This window comes from Balaenoptera musculus, chromosome 3, assembly GCF_009873245.2.
Source record: "Balaenoptera musculus isolate JJ_BM4_2016_0621 chromosome 3, mBalMus1.pri.v3, whole genome shotgun sequence".
Lineage (NCBI taxonomy): Eukaryota > Metazoa > Chordata > Mammalia > Artiodactyla > Balaenopteridae > Balaenoptera > Balaenoptera musculus.
The window spans coordinates 169,706,656-169,728,350 of NC_045787.1; the positions used below are offsets into that span (position 1 = coordinate 169,706,656).

The following is a 21,695-nucleotide window of genomic DNA, read 5'->3' on the forward strand; positions in this document are numbered from 1 at the left end:
CTCAGCCATGAAAAGGAGTGAGGCACTGACACACGCCGCAACACGGATGGACCTCGAGGGCGTGATGCTCATTGAGAGAAGCCAGACACAGAAGGCTCCGGGGGCTGACCTGGACCGGCCCACCCTGGGACTGCCTGCTCCCCACCCCAGGCCCTGCAGAGGCGGCCACATCTACTTCTTTCTTGCCCTTCTCACTGTACTACCTGCTGGCCTCCTCACCTGGCTCCTCTCAGATCCCTGTTGTCAGTTGAGGAAACTGACAAGCACAGCAGTCTGGAAGAGACTGCGATGCCAGGCGGGGCTGCTATCCTTAACCACTGGACTCCCCTGCCACCCCCTTTTGCCTCCTGCCTGCAGGGAGCGCTCCCTGATCCACCGCCTCCCTCCCTGCATGCCCCCCCAGGATCTGAAGTCAGCCCTGGACTGTCCAGCAGAAACCCGCATACAGCAAGAACTTAATCATGGCTGAGGGGATGGAGTCTAGAGAGGGAGGTGGGCCAGCTATGAGGGGGAGGTTTGAATCACCGGGTTTTATCGAATTAGGTTGCGCTGTCTAAAGGCACCCCTCCCCCACGCAAAGCTGTTTTCCCGTTTCCCTTTGGATCTGGGACAGCTGTGCGCTTGACCCCAACCTAAGCTCGGACATGGGGAGGTGATGCAGGAAGGCTTCCGAGGCCAGGCCGCTCAGATCCACCAGCCATGCTGCGAGGGAGCCCAAGCCACGCAGGAGGCCACGTTTGGGCACCTGGCCCTCGTTCCCAGCCGGGCCAGCCTTGGTGCCAGCCCAGCCCAGCCCACACCTGCGGATGATGAGTCTTTCCCTGCCGAGGACCCAGGTCTCCTGGAGCAGAGAGAAGCCGAGCCCACCCGTGCCCCATCTGAATCAGTGACTCACAGCATCACCAGGAATATCAAAATGCCTTTGGGCCACTAGGTTTGAGGCAGCTTGTCGCAAGGCAACAGAAAGCCGGGGTGCGGGCACGCAAACTAGTTTTTGACTTTTATTAAATCCTTACAAAACAGAATACAAAATACCGGCGTTGACAGTTGGTGTAAAGGAAACTTCTGAGCTGTATCAGTTCACCTGGTACAGTGGAGTTAAAGTGCTTGGATGTTTTTCCCCCACTTTAAAAAAATTTGAGTTCTTTTTTTTGTCTTTTTTACACATCTTAACGTTGAAACACTGCTGTGCCCCCTTCCCCCCAGCGCCAGGCTCGTTCACAGTAACGGTTCTGCCCAGTCCTCCGGGCCGCACTGTCGTTGTGACAGGGGTGGGGGAGGAAGTGGCTGTCCCACCTTTGAGGAAAAAAAAAAAAAAAAAAGCTGCTCACAGCTCAGCTTTCCGGAGTAAAATGGCCATGGCGCCTGCAGCGGGCGAGAGTCCGTTTGTTTCTTTTTTACAAAAAGGCAGAATCCTCGGTTTGCAAAACATGGAATCACTGATGGGCGAGAAATGATGGGGGGTGGCCTCCCCACCCCCGGAGTCTTTGGAAAGGCCAGTCCACAGATCGGCGGGCGGGCGGGGCGGAGGCCCCCCCACCGGCCACCAAGGACGGCGACAATCTCCGAGACTCGGGGGGCCGCAGAGACGGCACTCGAGCCCCCCACGCCTCGAGGCCCGCCCCGCCCCCCCCACATTCAAGTATTCGTCAAGAACAGGGAAGTCAGCTGATGTTCTGGAAAACTAACGAGACAGGACGAACAGCTAGGAGCCGGAGGGCGATCTGGGCGGCTGCCCGCGCCCCCAACCCCGGCAGAAGCCCGTGTGCACGTGGAAAAGGAAGCCTGTGAATTGCATAGAGTCTCCCACCCGAGGACGAAGGGCGTCAGAGTCTCCCCAGCCCGGCGGGTCCACGCGACGTCCTGACTCGGGCGCGGGCGGAAGGGGCACGGCAGCTGCGGGCCTTTTCCTGAAGGTGGGCGGAACAGAGACGCCGCCCTGCGGGGGGGGGGGGTGTCCCGCGAGACCCCGGGGACGGGGCTGACAGAGCTTCCACGCCAGACCCGAGGGGAGGCCGGCAGGACGTGGCCGTGGTCAGACTGAGCCCTGAGAAGGGGGCACTCGGGTGCCCGGGTCGGGGATCCGCGGGACCCCCACGTCGGCTGACGGGGGGCCTGTCGGCTCCTCGCGCTTCCTCTGGCGCCCCCTCTTCCCGAGTGGGCAGTCCCCAATGGAGAGGGCCCGGGGAGGGGACCCGGGCAGCCGCAGCTTAAGGTCAAGGTTCGAGGGAGCCCCGATTGTCAGTCGGCGGGGGCTCCAGCGGGGGGCGCCACCCCGCCCGACCCAGGCCCCGCCCTGCGACAGGGGAGACCTGAGAAGCCCCCGGCCCGCCCGGCCGCCAGGGTGTCTGAGAGGAGGGAAGGAAGCTACCGTCTCGTCGAGGGGAGGTGGGTGGGGGTCGACCCGTCCCTGTGAAAACACTGTGAGGGCCGGGGAGTGGGGCGGCGAGGTCCCGCCGGCTCGGGAGGACGCCACGCCCTCCTCTCTGAGTCACGCGGGCGGCGGGGAGCGGCCTTAACAGTACCCGGCGCATCCCGGGCCGGGGCAGCGGGAGGGGAGGGCCCCACCCAGCCACAAGCCTCCGCTCTCCTCCCCGGGCCGGGCGCCCTGCTCTGCATTTAACACCATTGAAAGGAAAAAAAAAAAGGAGGGGAACAGGAAAAAAACCCAACAGCAAAAACCTTATATAAAAAGACCCCCGAGCTGAGCTTAGCGCCTCGGAATCCAGCCGGGGGAGGGCAGCCCGCTGGTCACCCGCGAGCAATAGCTTAAAAAATCTTTAGACTTGAGGGGGGGAGGGGCGGCCTATGTACAGAGGGAAGGAGGGGGTCACGCGTGGTCTCCCACCAGGACCACGGGGGCCGCGGACAGGCTGGCTCGCTGCCGCCGCTGGGCCAGCTTGGACTGGGAGGGCGGGGACAGCTGCAAGCAGCGTGAGGTAGCTCGGATGACCACGGGCTGGTCCTGCCCCGCCTCCTCGGCCGCGTCCTCCTCGCGCTGGGCCAGCTGCCGGTTCATGGCAATGGCCTCGGCCGCGAACGACGTGAGGTCTTTGGCGCAGCTGTTCCTGGGGACAGGGCCGGAGGTCACCAAGGAGAGGGAGGTATGCCGCCGGCCCGTCCCCCTGCTTCCCTCGGGACCCCCGGGGTCTGTTCAGTGCCCTGGGGGAGGGGCTGCAGGCCCCAGGAGGCCCCAGACTCCGCAGGGGCGGACTGGAATCACGGTGGGGTCACAAACTCATCACCCGGTACAAGGACACCCAAGCGCTTGGACAGACTTCCCCCCGCCAAGGCTGAAAGAGGGTCGTGTAGTCTTCCTTAAACATCTTAACATTTAGCGCCCCCTCCTGGACCCGGGGCTCCCCGCTCGGAGCCCGGGATCCCACACGGGCCTCACCTCTGCAGGACCATGGGCGTGGGCAGGGTGTTCTCCGGGGCGCACTGCAAGGACACAGGAGAGGTGAGGCTGGAGAGCAGAGCCCGCCCGCCTCGGGGCGCCCAGCTGGCTGCGACAGCACCGGGGGTTAAGGCGGTGCACCTGCCCGGGAACCGAGCCGAGCTGGGGGGAGGGGCGCGGCCCGAGCCGGGTGAGCGTGGTGGACGTTGCCACAGCGCGTCGAGGGCGGGGCCTGCCTCTCACCAAAGCTGCCCCTTCCAGAGGGTTCCCAGCTCCCAGCAGGGGTTGGGAGCCCCCTCCACCAGCCCATCCGCCTTGACAGTGGGGCCCCAGTCTTTGCTCCCCACAGTGCCAACTTGTATTTTTGTTAAGCCCCCTGCCCTGGTGGCCTAGGCATCTGCCCTGCCAGAACGACAACTAGGCGGAAGAAGAAACAGCAAGCCTCTTCTGAGCCTGGTGGGGACAGAGCCTTGGACAGGGGGGGTGGCAGGCACCCGCCTGCCACCTGGCTGACCTCAGCTTTGACACTCTGTTCCAGGTAAGAGGCCCCTGCGGCCTCCAGGACACAGGGCCTGGAGACTCGCTGAGAGAAGCAGCTCCTGCAGTCCCAACCCAACCTGGCCAGCAGCGCAGTGGGGGATCTCCCTGCTGCGCGCTTGCCCGCTCTGGGGGTGTCTCGATGGCTGAGCCGCCTAGGTCTGTCGTACCCTTGCTCTGAGTCACCCTAGCCCACTGGCAGAGACTGGATGGAGGCCAGCGGCCCTCCAGGCCTCCCACTCACCCCCTGCACCCAGGGTGCTGCCAGCACTGGGCAGCACTCAGCCTCTGCTTGGCGTCACGGACGAGAAGCTTGGAGATGAGGGTCTTTGGCAGCAAAGGAGATGTGGGCCCAATCCTTCTCCGGAAACTCGTACTTGCCCTCCTGGATGCTCTCAAACAGCATGTTCTGGAGAGGACATGGAAGGTGGGGTGAGCTGCACCCAGCAAGGGCTGAGGCCCGTCCACAGATGCCTGAAGGGGCAAGCCTGGACCCGCGAGGAAGCACCGCTGAGTGACAAGTCTGTCAGGGCCCCCAGCCTCCACCAGCTGCATGTGACCTGGGCCCAGGGTTAGGGTCGGGGAAAGTGCCCTGAGCTCAGCTGGCAAGGCCGGGGGCTCTGGCAGGCCGAGGAGGGCAGGGACCCAGGGCAGGGACCCACCCATCTGGGGGTGGCTGGGGGGCTGGGCCAGAGAGTGGCCTCGGGGAGGCACTTGGTGAGCTCTGCTCAAGTGGGGCCCGATTTACTGAAGGGTGGCTCTGGGCGGCCAGGCTTTGGGGGGATCAGGCCATGACGCCTGAGCCTCACATGGTGGGGTAGAAGGCTAGAACCTGGCCACCACGGCAGAGGACCCCACTCGCACCTGGCATGCCGGGCCAGGCCTCGCCGCGGTCCCAGCCGCAGTCGCTGCCGCAGTGGCCCACGAAGGGCGGGTAGCCGCTGAGCAAGGATGTAGAGAATGACGCCCAGGATCCAGAGGTCGCAGCGCTTTGTCATAGATCGCTTGCCTCCTCGCTGAAGGCTCCACCACCTCCGGGGCCATGTACTCGGCGGAGCCGCACTGCGGCCGGGGGCGGGAGCGGGGGCGTCAGGGCCCGCGGAGGGGGGAGGGGGGGCGCCCCGACAGGGACTTCCCGGAGCCCGCAGCCAGACAGCCCTGCCCGACCAATCACAGGTTGCTGAGGGAGCCAGCCCCGCCTTCGCCCTACCGGCCAATCAGAGGCTGCTGAGGGATTCGGCCCCGCCCCAACCCCCGCCCAATCAACAGGTGCCGGGAGCCCGCCCAGCCTCACCACGCCTGACCGCGGCCCCGCCCAGCCGCCCTGCCCGGCCAATCAGCGGCTGTTGCTAAGCGGAAGCCCGAGTTCCGAGGCCCGAGCCGCCAAGCAGGCTCCGCACCTCGAGGTTATGCAACTGCAGCCTGGGACCGGATTCGGGGCCATTCCCGCCCTCTCCGCCCCTGCCAGCTACTCCTCCCCCCCGCACCCCACTCGGGGCGCCCTGAGCCCGCAGGCCCTCACCGGGGTGAGCAGCTCCGGGGTGGAGATGGGGGAGCAGTCCCCGTTGAGTTTGATGCCACTGCCCAGGTCAAAGTCACAGATCTTCACGGGGGACACCTGGGCGGGGTCAGAGAGGGCTGTGAGGGTGGGGGTCCCGACCCTGGGGGCCCTGGCCCGCAGGGAAGGCCACCCCCAGGTGCCCCTCACCTGGTTGGGGTGCTCACAGAGGATGTTTTCCGGCTTTAGGTCCCTGTGGGCGATGCCTGCAGGGAGAACCAAGAACCACGAGGGCGGGTCAGGGGTCCGTGGGTGGGTGGACACGTCTTCCAGGAGTCCTGGGCAGGTGGACTGGGCTAGACACCCAGGGACCCCTGGGGCAGGCAGCGTGGCCACCCACCTTTGTTGTGCAGAAAGTCCAGGGCGCTGGCCACATCCTGCACCACCACGCTGGCCTCCAGTTCGTTAAAGTGCCGCCGCTTGTGTATGTGGCTCAGGATGGAGCCTGGGCCAGGCCATGGAGCAGAACACACAGGGGTCACCTCCACTGCCCAACGGCCAGCACCCACCCCACCCCACCCCACCCTGGCAGGGAAGCCCCCACTCTGGCCTCCTCGGGTCCAGAGTCCTCCAACCTGAGCTGGCGCGTGGACCCCACAAGGCCCCTCTGATGTGCAGGCCCCCCTGAAAGGTTCTCCTGGTGGCTAAGCCCCCGGCCCGTTAGGATCAGATGGAAAAGCCTGCCAGGCCCCACGTACCGCCCCCGCATCTTCTCAAACACCAGGTAGAAACGGTCGTCTTCCTCAAAGAACTCAATCAGCTCTAGAACGTTCCTGGGGTTGGGGCAGGGAGGCAGGGGAGGAGTGAGGCTTCCTCAGGCCTGTGAGCAGCCACAGCCCGGCCCAGCAGGGGCCCGCCTTCTCCACCCCACCTACCCACAGGAAGGCCGCGCCTGGGGCCACAGGCCTGCTTCCGCCTTGCCCACCTCGGGACTGTCAGCCTGCCTGCCGCTGGGCCCACCCACAATGCCCAGCACAGGGCCTGGCACACAGTGGGTGCTCACTAAGTGCTTGCTGGGGGTGATGAGGCACTCGGGCCCATTCAGCCACTGAAAGATGGCTCGGGGCCCAGTGTTGTGGAGGGTAGGTCACATTACCTGTGTCCCTGGCACTGATACAACATCTCCACCTCCCGGAAAACCCTACTCCGAATGTGGCCTGGCTGCTTCTCAATGATCTGAAACATCAGCGGGGGGAGGACACACACACAGACACCAACTGGGTCAGCCAGACCCCCTACAGCCTGAGACCCGCCCCCCCACCCCCCACCAGAAACTTCCCCTGTGTCACGCCTGAAGCTCGTCAGAGCTTAGATTTTGAAGTTCTGGAAAGCAGAGCTATCCTATGGGGGCCAGAATTTACCAGAAGTCAAAACTTTGGTGTCAAAACAAACTGGGGCAACGTGTTTCCCCAGAGGCGTCACAGGTAGGAAGCGAGCGGGACAGGACCTGGTAGCTCTCCGCCCCTGACTGCCACAAGCCTTCGGGTGTATTTGGGGCCTGGAGCCCCTGCAAGATACTCCTTTAGGGCAGCAGGTTCCTTAGCCTAGCGGCCTCCTCTCCCTGACCAGGAGACTGGGGGCCACTGTGCCGGCTCACACACCACCCAGGGGACTGGAGGGGCCTGGGGGCGCCTGGCTGCCAGCCAAGCCATCCCACTTGCCTGGGCACCAGTCTGGACAGATGCCCCGGCCCCGTAAGCCCAAGTCTGTTTCAGGCCAGGTCAGCGGGCACAGCCTCCCAGGACCCCAGAGCCTCAGGAAACCAGCCCACGCCTCTGCGCCCACTCCCCTCTGGCACCCAGGAGCTCTGAGGACCAGAGGGTTCTGGGCCCACCCCCTGGGGTGAGCCGCTTCGCTCCCAGAGAGGTGAGGTCAGAAAGCACATGCCAAAAAAAAAAAAAAAAAGTGCGTGCCAGCTCTCTCCCAGCAAAGCCAGGCCGCACACACCTGCTGGGAACCTCTTCCCAGGTTGCACCTAAGGCCCCCTCTCACTGGGTGGGCGGGCAGCCTGGGTCACCACTGTGCCTGGGGCTCTCAGCCCACCAGCAGCCTGGGGAGGGGACGTGGTGTGCTCCACTGGCCAGGCTCCAGCAGGATGCGGGCACGCACATCCACTGGTCACCGGGGCTTGGCCACCACCCTAAGCACTGTCCCACCTGTCTAGTGACAAATACACCTGCCCCACACAGGGGCAGAACCACCAGATTCCAGAGCTCCTTGAGATAATGCCAGCAGCCGTGCCCTCCTGGAGTTACCTGAACCTCATTCCATCCTTGGGAATGTGGCTAGGGCCCCCCCCCCACTCCACGGAGACAGCGGTCCCTCTCGGGAGGGAACAGCCTTCTGAGGGGTCACACACGGTACAACTAACCCAACCCTCTGAGCCTTGGTTTCCCTGTCCGTCAGAGTGACAGAAGCCAGGCTGCCCAGCAGGGGCCTTAGGAAGGACACTGACCGTGCAGAATGTACTTGATGCCAGGTATGCAGTCCTATGGCACCATCACCCACCCAACCCGGGCACTCCAGGGGCGGGGACCACAGCCACCCTGGTCACCACGCTTCCACCAGGGCCTGAGGCTTTCCGGCCAGCCCGCTTGCCACTGTGCACCTGGCCCTCCTTCCTGGGCAGCCAGTCTCCCGTTACCCCACCCCAGCCCAGATGCAGGGTCATGAGGGAAGCCTGGAAGGCTTGTTGGAACACAGGGTCTGACGGCCCGGCCAGGCAACACAGGCTGCGCAGGCGCACCCTGGGTCAGAGGCGGCCCAGGGCTTGCAAGAGGCTCTCGCGGGCCTGCCCTGGTCTCCCCTGATGCCCAGCTCCCCCGGGGCCCGAGTAGGGCATTGCCTTTCAATCTTTGTAACCACTACAGGGAAGCATTCGTCATCCCTGGGGACAGGGGCCTGGCCCGAGTGACCCAGCAGGTGAGCATCAGCTCTGACTGAAGCCCCCAGTTCTCGGCGGTCCCTCTGGCACCAGGTCCTTGGCCACCTGTGCAGCGGGGCCACCCCTTGTCACTTCCCACCCAGACTTGGGGGCTCAGCCCAGGCTGACCTGGATTCCCAGGTGTGGCCTGAGTCACCGGCCTTGAGGCCATTTTTAGACACTGGTTTTCCCCGGCTGCCAGTCGGCAGCTCAAATGCCAGCTCCCCTCCTTTTGCCACCCCTGGCGGGTGCCAGATTCCAGGCACGGCTGGGGAGGGGTGAGGGGGGCCGCCCAGGTGCTGGGGCCTGTCTCACCTTGACGGCATACTCCTGGTTGGTGATGAGGTTGACACAGGTCTGCACGCGGGCGTGGGCACCCTCCCCAAGCACGTCCTCCTGCAGCTGGTAGACATCTGCGGAGCAGGGGGCTGGTGAGAGCCACCCTGGGCCGGCCCATCTCCCCAACGCCGCTGCCCCCGCCGGCCCCACTCACCTTCGAACCTGCCCGAAAAGCTGTCGGTGGCCCGGCACCTCTTCTTCTTCTTGCCCCTTTTCTTGGCGTCGGGGATGTCGATGGGCTGGCTTGCGGGCATATCTGTGCAGGGGCAGCCAGAGGTGAGGCCCGCCTGGCTCAGGAGGTGGCCCAGCCCTCCGCCACCGCCAGAGGCTCGCCCTCCCCTCAAGCCCCTCACCAGGGCGGGCCGGGCACTCCAGGCCGAAGTCAGGCTCCCCGTGGTGGGCCTGGTCTAGGGAGAAGGCCAGCTCAAAAGGATTCTGCCCCTGCAGGAGAGGAGAGGACAGAGCTCAGGCCCCAGCCCTGCAGGGCAGCTGCACCCAGAGTGCCCCGGCCTCCACGTCCCCACGCTGCGGAGCAGAAAGCCTAGCTCTGCCTGACCACAAGGAATTGGACCTTTCACCCCCAGCCCAGGGCCCTCGGGGCCTCTGGGGAGGGGGTGTGGTATGGGAGGAGGCCAGACGCAGGCAGGGGAGGGGGTGCCGCCTCCCAGGCCAGGCCTGAGTCCCGTGGGGCACCAGGCCATGTCTTGAGCCTCGGTTTGCTTACCTGCAGGATGGGGCCAGCACCACAGCCCGGCTGACCGCCCGCACCCCTGCCGGCACAGGGATCAAAGGCAAAGGCGCAGGGCAGCCAGTGGGAGGGAGTGAGTCAGCGGCTTCCCGGGGCGGGGCTCCCAGCCAGACGGCCCTGCCTGCTTTCCCATGGCTTCCTGGCCTCAGTCTCCCCTCTGTGGAATGGGGCACCACTGCCCTCCTTGCCTCTCGCTGTCCGCTCATCTCCGCTGCACCTCCCGGCCCGAGACGATTCCCGCCACCACACCTCTGCTCCTGACGCACCCACAATGCGCCCCGTCCCCCAGCTCTGCGCCTCCTCTCCTGGTCCGACCCCCCTCGCTCGTCTGCTTCCAGCTCCGCACCACTGGGACCCGGCTCCGGGGGCTCACGGGAAAGGCACCCGCGGTCTCCCGCGTGAGCACTGGGCCGCTCCCTGGCCCGGCCACAGCGCACTGTCCCGTGTACCCTCAGACACCCCAGGACGGAGCCCCTCACAGGCCACGGTGTCCAGCTAAGGAAACAGCCCTTGAGCAGGGAGGGGCCTGCTCAAGGTCACCTGACGGCCCCCGGGACTGGGCGGGGGGTGCGTGGGATCCTAACAAGGGAACGAAGGCAGCTGGGGTTCCTCCAGTTTCTGCGGATCCAGCGTGAGGACTGGTGGCCCCCGGCAACGCACGAGACTGAGGCTTTAAAGTTGGGGCTCTGAGGCCCCACCGTGTTTCTCTATGAGTCTGCTCTCATTTAGCTCCCCGAATCCTGGTGGTCCAGGTGGCCAGGGCTTCGGGTGGGCGTGGGGGCCCTGTACACGCGGCAGTGGCGCCAGCTCTGATGCTGGAGGACCTGGGTCAAGTCACTGCCCCTCTCTGGGCCTTGGGACAAGGGGAAGCAGGGCTCCAGCAGGAGGGCCATCTGGCAGAGAAGGAACTCCGGGAGAGCCCCAGGGAGATACCCAGGGGCCTAACAGCAGAAGGGGCCAGGCCAGATTCCTGCAGACGGGAGGCCCGGAAGCCAGTCCGGCAGCACAGGGGCAGGCAGAGGTCACAGGGAGCGGCTGAAAAACAGGCGTGGGCCCTCCCGGCCTCGCCACCCACCCGCCCTGCAGATAGTTGCTAGGAGGCCCAGCGGGCGGGGGAGGGGAGGAAGGCAGCGCTCCAGCCAGTCGGCGCGGGATCGTCCACCAGCACCTGCCCCTGCCCGCCCCGGAGTCCGACACCCACGGGGAGCCAGGCACACGGCTGTGCCAGCACCGGCAGTCAGCGCTCTGAGAAGGCTCAGTCCAGGGGCGTCTGGAGGCGTCAGGTGACTCCCTCCTCCCAGGAGGAGGGGCCCCAGGGTGGCAACGTGGGGTGATGAGGAGGGAGGGTGGACGTGAGGCTCGGGGCCAGCGGCGGCCCGCACCAGCTACCTCACCTCGGCCTAGTGACCTCAGCTCCTGGCCTGACCAGCACCCAGGGGTGACTCGAAAGGACCACGAAGGGCACGAGGACCTCAGGAGGCCTGTCACCGACCCCACACCCCTGTGCCAGCCTCCAATGCAAAGAGCTGGACCCTGGAGAGAAGGGGTGGCCAAGCCACCAAGGTGAAGGGACACTAGCCATGCCAGCTCCTGTGTCCCTGTCACCACGTGCGGGGGCCGCTAAGACGAATGCCCATGCTGTCCAAGGCTCCACTCTCCCATGTGGAAATGGGGAAAATACATCAGAGACACCTGGCAGACGCTGCTGCCAGGCTGAAGGGAGGGCGGTGGCCGCGGCCCGAGGAAGCTTGGGGTGCAGTGGGAGGAGACGCCTAGCGAGGCCAGCCTCTGGCCACCGGGGGGGCCACCTCAGAGCCAGCACTCCCTGCCCAGTGTCCCTCCAACTCCCTCAGGACTCCCACAGTCCCACCTCAGCGCTGGGCTCTCGCACGGCCTGCAGAGGCCAACCCGAAGTACCAGGCAGTGTTGCCAGGCCAGGCCCAGGGCTGGCTGCGGGCCTCCAGTCAGCAGGCCTTGGCAGGAGGTGGCTGGAACCATCCAGAAAGTTCGACTTTGCTTTGGCCACTGTGCCGGCCCCATGCGCTGACCCCATCTCGGCTCCCACCTAGCCCCCGGAGAGGACAGACCACCACCAGTGACGTCTCAAGTCCACCCTGCTCCCGCCCAGCCCTGAACACTTGGATGTGCCAAGGCTGTGGCTGCCCTGGGGGGAGAAGCCAGGATGACAGGCGTGTGGGCAGGGGTGGGGCGCTGGCCCGGGACGCTGGCTGGACGGGCCTGGGAATTTTAACCCAAACAGTCTCAGCTCGCTCCTCCCACCCTGGTGTGCAGTTCGCCTGTAGGCGTGCACGTGCTGCACACACACACTCACACACGCACATACACCCAGGTCTTGCCTTCTCTAGAGGGCAACAGGTTCTTGCCCAAGAAGGCCCAGGGAAGCCATTACACAACACGGCCAGCGGGGTGGGGTGGCCGCTGACATCACTGTGTCCCCTGGGCCAGGCCCTGTGGGGCCCCTGCCTAGCACCTGCCTGCCCTCCCCAGACTCGCTCATCTGAGACTAGAACTGCGGCGGCCCCATGCCACAGCCATGGGGCCGCCGCAGAAACTTCCTGCTCCGACAGGAAATAGCCTTGGGCCTGGGGTGTCTGGGAGGTGCTGCGCTGGGAGGGCATCCAGCCCACTGCCCCATTCTGCAGACCACCCAGGAGGGTGCAGGGGAGGCCTGCAGCCCCGCCTGGGGTTCCAGGAGGAAGGACCCCGCAGACCCCCGCAGGCCCCATGACGCTGGGGACCGGACTGTGGCCTGCTGACAGTCCCCAGCAGTGCACACTCGGCTGGGCTCTGCAGGGGACATACAGCCAGGGGCCCCCACGGGCAGGACGCCCCTCAGCCCTGCCCGGGGTTCCTGGAGGAACGACCCCAGAGGCCCCTGGGCGCTAGGGACTGACTGTGGCCTACTGAACTCCCCCCTCCTCACCATACCAGCACATGCCTGGCTCGGGTCGGCAGGGGACACATATGTAGGGCTCCCCAGCCCGGTGTGGGGCTTCTGGAAGAAAGACCCGACAGGTCCCAGGGTGCTTGAGATTGGACTGTGGGCTGCTGACACCGCCCCCCGCCCCGCCCCCCGCCCCGACAATGCACACCAGGCTGGGGCAGCTCCAGGCGAAGGGTGGGGAGCTGGCACGAGCCCCGGGGGGTATCCTGGGGGGCGGGCTCCGCGTCCCGCCACCGGCCACTCGGGTGGTCCAACCCGGGGCGGCCCCAAGCCGACCCGGCCCTCACCTTGAAGGAACGGTGGAAGCCCTGAAGTTCGGCTGTTTTCTTCTGCACCATCTTCTGTCCGGGCCCCGCCAGCGGGGGAGGGGACGCGGGGCCCGGGGGGCGGCCCGTGGGCGGGGGGGCGGCCGGTGAGGGGACCCTGTGGGCGGGAGCAGACAAAGGAGGGCGTTGAGTGGCCGCGGCAGGCGCGCCGGGAGCCCGGGCCAGGACGGCGAGGCTCCGTGGGGCCCGCTCCCCGAGTCCGGGTCGGGGTCGGGCCGGGGTCGCAGGGCCACACTCACCGGGGTCGGGCTCCGGCCGGGGCCTTCGTGCCGCCGCCCGAGACGCGCAGCCCGGAGCCCGCTGCGCGGACCGCGCGGGGAACAGCGCCGCCGCCGTCGCCGTTGCCGCCACCGCGGACTCCTCCGCCAAGGCCGCCACCGCCGAGAGGAGCCGGGCGGGCCGCGTCGCCGTCACTTTTATAGGCCAGGCTCGGCCCCGCCCCCCACCCCCGCCCCGACGCAGACCCCGCCCCGACGCAGACCCCGCCCCTCATGGCTCCGCCCACGCACGCACGGCGGGGGCGGGACTGGAAGGCCGCTCTGGCGGCTGGGCGTGTCTGCGCGCCTGCGCTGTGTGGTGCGCGGGGTTCGGGGGGGCGGGACCCGGGAAGGATCCTGGTGGGCGTGGGCAGGGTTGCCGGAGGCTCCGGGAGGCCCGCGGGACCCTGACACTGAGCCGAAGCCCGGCCCTGCCCTCTGGCAACAACCGCAGTCTGTCGGCCGGGGTTTAGAATACACTGACTCCTTTGGACGACACCCCTGCTCTAGAACCTGCCATGGCTCCCTCTTGCATCTCTGTTCTAGGATCTGCCATGGCTCTCTTTTTGGGCTTCCCGATCCTGGCCCCAGCTGTCGTGCAGGCGCACCCCAACAGGCTTATAGGCCCGGCTGCCTCCCCAGGTTGCTTCCCAAGAGTTCATGCGACTGTTGGCTGGGAAAGGGGACCACATTAGGGGGTGGGAACAGACCTGTGAAGGACTCTCCTTCAGTCCTGCAAAGGAGCGTTTCCCCTGCCTGATGGAGAGAAAGCCCAAGGGGTGGGGGCGACCAGGACAGGAGGCAAAACACAACCCCATTTTGGCTGGGGCCCCTGACCCAGGCTCTGAGAGAATCAGTCAGCTCTCTGTCCCCGCAGCCCAGTGGTACATGGTCCTCAGACCCCGTGTCTGGACTCTTAGTGTTACAGGCCTGCGGAGTAAACTGTCCTCCCTCTCCTCCAGGCCCCAGCCTGTCCTTTCAGAGGCTTCCCACCACCCACCCCCAACTGTCCCCCAACGAGGCCTGAGCTGGACCATCCCCTTGCCTGTTAGGCTACCTCTATTTCTGTGGTGCCCCCCAAGCCCACAGCTCAGGCCACGGGAGCTGTAAGGCCTGACCTCAGCCAGCTCTGGGGTGTTTGGAGGGACCTGCAGGGAGCTCCCGGCCATCCCCCAGCCCTCCCCTGCCCCGCGCGTGCGCGTGTGCATGTGTGTGTGTGTGTGTCTGTAGACACACGTTGGCTCCAGGTGCTGGGGTGGGGCTGCTGGACTTGCCTGCCCAGGGGAAGCCTCAGGCTCCCTCATCATCATCCCCACCCCTCTCCTTACCTGGCTGTCCCTCTCTGTGTGTACACCGTCACCTGCAGGTCTTCATGTGCTTCTGGATGGCATGGGTGTGTACAGATGCCCCTCACCAGAAGGCCAGCTCTGAGAAAGCCCAGATCCCCGCACGGCTGGTCCAGCACCCAGCACAGGGCCTGGCACACACACAGGAAGTGCTCACTGAATAGTGCTGAAGAGAAAGGATGTATTTAAGCATGTGCGAGTGCGTGCGTGCATGTCTGTGTGCACGCATATAGGGGTTGGGTAAGGTATGAGCTTCCTGAGGCTGCTTCTGGAGCCCAGAAGTCTGAAATCAGTGTCATCAGCAAAGCCACACCCTCTCTGAAGGCTCTAGGGGAGGATCCTTCCTACTTGTTCCAGCTTCTGTTGGTTGCTGGCAATCCCTGGTGCTCCTTGGCTCATGGCCTCATCACCTCAACTCTGCCTCATTGTCACGGGACCATCTCCTCTGTCTGTGTCTCTCCTCGCTCCTAAGGACACCAGTCATTGCATTAAGGCCACCTTAGGGACTTCCCTGATGGTCCAGTGGTTAAGACTCCGTGCTTCCAGTGCAGGGGGCGCAGGTTCGATCCCTGGTCAGGGAACTAAGATCCCACCTGATGCAACCCCCCAAAAAAAGGCCACCCTAATCTAGTACAACCTCATCTTAATTTGATCACACCTGCAAAGACCCTGTTTCCAAATGTCACATTCACAGGTTCTGGGCTTTGGGACGTGGACATATCTTTCTGAGGCACGCAATTCAGATCAGACAGGAAGGGGACCCAATTTCTGGTGTGTGGCTATGATACATCTATCACCGGGTGCGGGTGTTTCGCTGTGTCCATCCTCATGTGTGGATCCATGGGGGTTGCCGGTCACGCTGACCTCAGGGAATAGAAATGAACTGAGGTCTTGCTGCAGGGCCATCTTCCTCGGTCCAGCCAAGCTCAGTTCCTGGGCAGCCTGATTTGGGAGTCCAGCTGGTGGGGGCAGATTTTTTTCCCAAAGCCAGAAGCAGCATCCAGCCCTGGGCGCTGCTCAGAGGAACTGCCTTACCCTCACGCAGCCTGGACAGATGGTCCCTTACTGGGCCCAGTACCACAGGTTGGGAAACAGGAAGCTCAGAGATGGGAAGATGACCCCCGGGCCTTTGGGGTCCTTCCACCCAGTCTCTGCCTCCTCAGCCCTGCTGACATCTGGGGCCTGGATCATTCTCTGTGCGGGGCCGTCCTGGGCACTGTGGGCTGTTGAGTGGCATCCCCACCCACTCAATGCCAGGAGCCCCCCCAGTCATGACGACCACAAATGCCTCCAGACACCGCCCGGCATCTCCTGGGGGGAGGATCACCCCCTAGGTAAGAACCACTGCTTCTGACCACTGGGTGCACTGAGTCCTGCCATCCCCCCATCCCGTGCGTGAGGAGGGTGGCCACCAAGGGAGCACTTGTGTGAGTGCTGGGAGGGGTCCTGGTACGCACACGGGCTCTTCAACCAGGGTAGGGGTCATACGTGTGTGTGCACACACGGCTTCTGTGCTGGAAACACGAGTGCTTGCACGTGTGCGTGTATCCATGGGTGCATACAGGCGTATGCATACAGTCGCCACACTTCCCCCGGAACAGGATAGGTTGGAGACTCACCCAAGCCCTCAGGAGGCACCTAAGCCCCCAGGACTTGCCTGCCCAGGGGAAGCCTCAGGCTCCCTCATCATCATCCCCGAGCAGTGGGATTGGGCTTGGTGAGGGCCCCTGTGGGTGCCTGGGCTGTGGTAGCCACAGCGAGGCAGCCAGGCCCAGCCCCAGCCCGGCCTGCACTGGGTGGGGGTAGGGTGCTGCCCGTGGGAATGGGGGAGGGGAGGGACCTCTGTGCCTGGCCTGCTGGCTCTGGGGCCTCAGCCCTGTCCTGCCACGGGCCGGCCGACAGACCCAGCCAATTCTGTCAACTTCCTTGACCCTATGTACAGGCCGAGCAGGGGCTGGGAGGTAGCTGGGGGCCTGGCCACCCTGCCCACCTTACCTTGGGCCCCAGGAGTCTCGCCTGCCTCTGGGTGAGTGAGCCAGAAAACCTGGGCCCTGACCTCTCCTCCTCCTGCCAGCCAGTTTCTTCCATCCCTTCAGAGTGCATTCGGGGTTGGGGCAGTGACACAGTGAGGGGCAGGTCCCGCAGGGCGAAGGACGACACAGAGCAGTGGGCAGGACAGGCAGAGTCCAGGGCAAGGATACTCCCCCCACCCAAAGGATGGCAGGGGAGGCGGCCAGCTGCAGAAGGGGGCTCAGGATTGCTCTGGGGGACCTGGAGTTGGGGGGCGCTGGCCTGATAAAGAAGGACAAGGCTTCTGTAGCAGTTGGAGCAATTCCCTGGCTCCAGGGCCTTCCCCTCCCCTACCCCAGCTTCCCTTGTGATACCCTAGGGGACCAGGAGGACAGGGGTGCTGGCCCCCATCTTCCACCCCAGTCATGGAGGGGGCTTGGCAAGCCTTAGGCCAAAGGGTCAGAGAATCAGCTCTCTGAGAAGCCCCTCCCTTCTGCAAGGTGACTCTCTTCCCATGTTGTATATGGGGTCTCCCCCAAACCCCGGAGGAGACACCAGGCAGGACATGATGCTGAGCCCTAGGGCCTCTGCTTCCCCTTACCTTCCCCTTAGCTGGCTGGCTGGGTGGGGTCCATTCTGACCACCTTCCCCTGGGCCTGGTTGGGCAGCCAGAGCCCTGGCATCCTGGGGCCTCAGTCGTGCAGAGTTCACCTCCTGGACAGCATCCAAGGGACCCCAGGACAGCTCAGGGCCTCCAAACACAGCAGGTGGAGCCCCCAGATTTAGCAAATAAAAATATAGGATGCCAAGTTAAAGCTGAATTTCAAGGCTTCCCTGGTGGCGCAGTGCTTAAGAATCCACCTGCCAATGCAGGGGACACGGGTTCGAGCCCTGGTCTGGGAAGATCCCACATGCCACGGAGCAACTAAGCCCGTGCACCACAACTACTGAGCCTGCACTCTAGAGCCTGCGAGCCACAGCTACTGAGCCCGCGTGCCACAACTACTGAAGCCCGCGCGCCTAGAGCCTGTGATGTGCAACATGAGAAGCCACTGCGATGAGAAGCCCGTGCACTGCAACGAAGAGTAACCCCTGCTCGCCGCAACTAGAGAAAGCCTGCACGCAGCAACGAAGACCCAAAGCAGCCATAAATAAATAAATAAATAAATAAAATTTAAAAAGATTATAAAAAAAAAGTTGAATTTCAGATAATGAATAACTTTCCAGTATAATTCCCAGGCATAAGTATATTCCATGCGTAAGTATATCCAAAACAATTATTCTTTGTTTATCTGAAATTCAGATTTAAATGGGTGTCCTCTATTTTATCTGGCAAACTTACCAAGGGGTAATGGTAAGACCTTTGTCTCCCAACATTATTTATTTATTTTTATTTTTGGCTGTGTTGGGTCTTTGTTGCCGCGCGTGGGCTTTCTCTAGTTGTGGCGAGCGGGGGCTACTCTTCTTTGCGGTGCACAGACTTCTCGTTGCAGTGGCTTCTCTTGTTGTGGAGCACGGGCTCCAGGCGCACGGGCTTCAATAGTTGTGGCTCGCGGGCTCTAGAGCGCAGGCTGCAGGCGCATGGGCTTAGTCGCTCCGTGGCATGTGGGATCCTCCCGGACCAGGGCTCGAACCTGTGTCCCCTGAATTGGCAGGTGGATTCTTAACCACTGCGCCACCAGGGAAGTCCCTGTCTCCCAACATTAAAAAGAGGCACCTGTTTGGTGTGATTGTGTGTGAGTGTGAGCAGATCGGGGTGTGTGTGTGTGTCTGTGCACATTTAGAGAGGCACTGAGCCTGTGTCTGTGTAGGGCAGACTGTGCACAGGTGGGAATGGAGGTAAAGCCCGTGCTTGGGGCCAGTGCTGGGACCACTGCAGTATCCTCATGAGCCCATGCCTTTGAGGGGGAGGGTTGGGCCCCTCCCTCCTCTTCTCAGGCACCTTAGGCTCAGAGCGGGCACAGGGCTGGCCCTAAAGCACTGAGAGGTTATGGAAGGAGCCAGATCCGAACGCAGCTTCCGAGCTAGGATCAGGGTGTCAGAATCAGGGTCGGGTCGGCACTCGGTGCTTGGGTGACTGTGGGCATAAGGGGAAGGTAGAGTTGGAATCCTGGGCTGGAGCCCAGCATGGCCTGTGCCCCCTCTGCATGTTCCCACCTGTCTGGACCCCCAGAAATAGGAACCACCAGCTCCCGGTCTTATCAGGTCCCCAGATAAGTGAGGGTCATGGGCAGGGTCATCACTGGGCCCTTGCTGGGCTGGGGCCTCTGGCCGTGGGGCCCAGCAGCAGGAACATCTGATGCAAGTGGCTGTAAGTGTCCCTTCCTACTGGCTGACTCACAGCCCGCTCCATTCCAGTGGCTCAGCAGTCCTGGGGACGGAGCCAGGTCCGCTGTCCTCTGTGGGGGTGGGGAGAGGGCAGGCAGAAGGGAAAGCACGGGCGGGTGTGGCGAGGAGCTCGGAGCTGGCCCGCCTGCCTGGCTGTGGGTGTCTCTGCAGCCGTGCGGCCTGCTCTGCTGTGATGGTGGCGGCTGTGTAGCCTCCCAGGGGTCAGTCACTGAAAGTCTCCAAGGGAAGGGTGGGGGTGGAGTCGGGGGCTGAGCAGTGCTGGCCCAACAGACGGCCAAAGGCTGCCACTATGCGACTGGGGATGGGGCGCTTGGCTTGTCATCCCGCTTTCCCTCCGTGTCCAAGGCAGTGGACACCCAGGTGGCTCTCAGGGGAGCCAGGTCTCCCACTCCCAGCTGACCCGCTCCCCAAAAGTGATCTGGGCGTCACGTACAAGAGCCCTTAGTTTTGAGGAGGGTGGGGGGCTTTCCCCGGAACCTGTGGATATGAAACCTTAATGTGGCAGAAAGGACTTTGCAGATGAGATTAAGGGCCGTGAGATGGAGGTGATCCTGGATTAGGGGGTCGGGCAGTGTCATCACAAGGTCCTTATAAGAGGGAGGCGGGAGGGTCAGAGGCAGAGAGAGACGGGAGATGCTGTGCTGCTGGCTGTGAGGATGCAGGAGGGGCCGCGAGCCAGGGATGCGGCGCCTCTAGAAGCTGGAAAAGGCGGGAACCGATGCTCCCCTGGAGCCTCCGGAAGGACCAGCCCTGCCCTTGCCTGGATTCAGCCCCGTGAGACCCAAGTCGGACTCCTGATCTCCAGGACTGTCAGAGATTAAATTTCTGTCATTTTGAGCCCCTAAATCTGTGGTAACTTGTTACAGCGGCCCTAGGAGGTTCATACAGGCACCAACACCCGTGGCATCCCACAGTTCCCATTTAGCAGATGAGAAAAATGAGGCAAGTCCAGCCAGGTCCGGAGGAGGCCAACTGACCCCGGCTTCCCGGCCAGGGCCCCTGATGGGGCTGGGGACAGGGGCGATGTGTTCAGTGGGCCTCGCAGCCTGGACTCCTGGGCCCGGTGTCTGCTGACCTGCCAAAGGCCCCAGAGGCCGCTGTGGCCGGAGGAGGGGGGTTCTGCCTGACCACGGGGCTGGCGCAGGGACCAGGCTCCAGGAATGTCCTCCCCCGGGGTCGGATTTGCTTGTGCTGCTAAATGCTCGAGCCGATCTGCTGCCTGGCGTGTGACCCGGCGCCTTTGAACCCTCCCCGCCCTCTGCAGCGAGACGCCAGCGGCGCCCAGCCCGTTCCCACGCCGTGACCCCCGGCAGGCATGCCCTCCCCGGGGCGCCTCCTCCTCATTCCAGTAGCGGGGACTCCCGGGGGGGCCCATCGCCGGCTGCCCTGGGGTGGCCGTCGGCCTGGGGCGGCGGCGGGGGGCGCCGTGGACTGCAGGACTGGGTGCCCTGGGGACCCGGGCGGCAGCGCCTGCGCTCTGGCGCTGGGCCCCCTCCGCCCGCTGCGTGACCGGTTGCCGGGCAACGCGTTTGCGTCACCGAACCCGGCACTGGGCCCGGGCTCCCCTGGAGCGGGAGGTCGGGCCCTGGCGCTGGGCCAATAGAATTCTAGGCACTGAACGCGAGGGGCGTGGCCGCGGCCTGCCCACCGGCCAATGGGATTGTTGTTGTCGAGGTCGCGCTAGGAGGGCCACGCCCCTTTAAAGGGATCGCGCGCATCTCACCGCGTTGGGCTTGCCTACGGGTTCTGAAAGAAAAACACGGCGCGGGGTTAGGGGTCCGCGGGTCTCCCTGAGCCTCAGTTTCCCCAGGTGCGCATAGCAAGGGCACGGGGACAGTGCATCCAGAGCCCGCAGCTCCCCCAAGGGGCCCCCTGCATTTATGCAGTGCCAGTTTGCACCTGGACCCCATGCAGCGCCATCCACCCCCCACCCCTCCCCCCGGCAGGATGACCCTGGCCGCACGGCTTCAGGGCGATCGCGTCCCCAAGAAGACCATACTGCAGCTGGGGGCCAGGTTTGTCCTCAGGCCTGGGCCCCTGCGCCCACCCCTCCTCCTCAAGGGCCAGGAAACATCCCTTACGAGGACCCCTTCTCTGCCTGTAGGTCTGGGAGGTTGGTTCCCCTGTCCTCAGGTCTTAATGCCCCAGCACTATACCCACTCGCCCTCAGTTCCGACAGGGGAAAGCAAAGGGGGTTGGTGGTGAGGGTCTGTTTCCTGTGGACTCTGGGGGGCAATGGCCACAGCCACGATGTCCCTCCACTCTGGACGGACCCTACTCTCTGCTGTCAGGTGGCCCATGTCAATGAAAGACAAATCAGGAGTAAGAAGTGACATTGGCTGATCCTGGGTGCAGAGATCAGCAGAAGTGACCCCTCCAAAAACCATTCACCTGCACCCTCTGTGTCCCAAGACTGGAGTGCCCCCAGGGGTGGCCTATGGGTCCTGGAGATGCCTGCGGCCTGGGTTTCTGCCAAGGATGGTCTCAAAGAACAGGGCTGGAATCTGGAGGGGTGACTGGGCCCAGAGATCTGGGGAGGAGGGGGACATTTAGCTGGGCAGGGTCCCTGGTCCATGTCAGGCTTTGGGATGTGGACTCAGCTCCCCCCTGGTGGCCCTCTTTCCTGTCCCTCCATCACCCCCGACCCCAGCACCCTGGACACCGCTAACCTGGGGTGTCCTGCTTTGATCCTTGTTCCCTGGTGATGTAAAATGTTAGCTTTAGGGGAAACTGGGTGGAGGGCATCCAGGACTTCGAAGTACAATTTTCGCAACTTTTCTGTAAGTCTAAAACTTGTTCAAAATAAAGTAAAATAATAAAGAAAGCACACCACTAGTGTTGAGTAATTTCTAAACATTTTTGTTGCCCCTGCCCATTGACCCATAAAAGATGACCAGCAGGTGCACATGGCCCTCCAAGGCGTGAAGCTGGACATGTCCC

At 63.9% G+C, this 21,695-nt stretch overlaps 1 protein-coding gene and 1 non-coding gene across 2 annotated transcripts; one reads left to right on the forward strand and one right to left on the reverse strand.

The window, feature by feature from the left end:
• Window positions 1–1,116: 1,116 nt before the first annotated feature.
• On the reverse strand, window positions 1,117–13,204 carry MKNK2 (MAPK interacting serine/threonine kinase 2). Its single transcript, XM_036845632.1, is given in 17 exon segments — window positions 1,117–3,068; window positions 3,398–3,441; window positions 4,175–4,258; window positions 4,260–4,351; window positions 4,808–4,883; window positions 4,885–4,926; window positions 4,928–4,996; window positions 5,457–5,552; window positions 5,643–5,698; window positions 5,833–5,939; window positions 6,194–6,265; window positions 6,589–6,668; window positions 8,731–8,828; window positions 8,909–9,010; window positions 9,108–9,195; window positions 12,755–12,890; window positions 13,033–13,204. Coding segments are annotated over 16 exon segments (1,395 nt in total). The 5' UTR covers window positions 12,806–12,890; window positions 13,033–13,204; the 3' UTR covers window positions 1,117–2,830.
• Window positions 13,205–14,904: 1,700 nt separating this feature from the next.
• TRNAW-CCA lies at window positions 14,905–14,977 on the forward strand. The gene has a single exon. It is a non-coding gene; the product is annotated as a tRNA-Trp (tRNA).
• The last annotated feature ends 6,718 nt before the right edge of the window (window positions 14,978–21,695 follow it).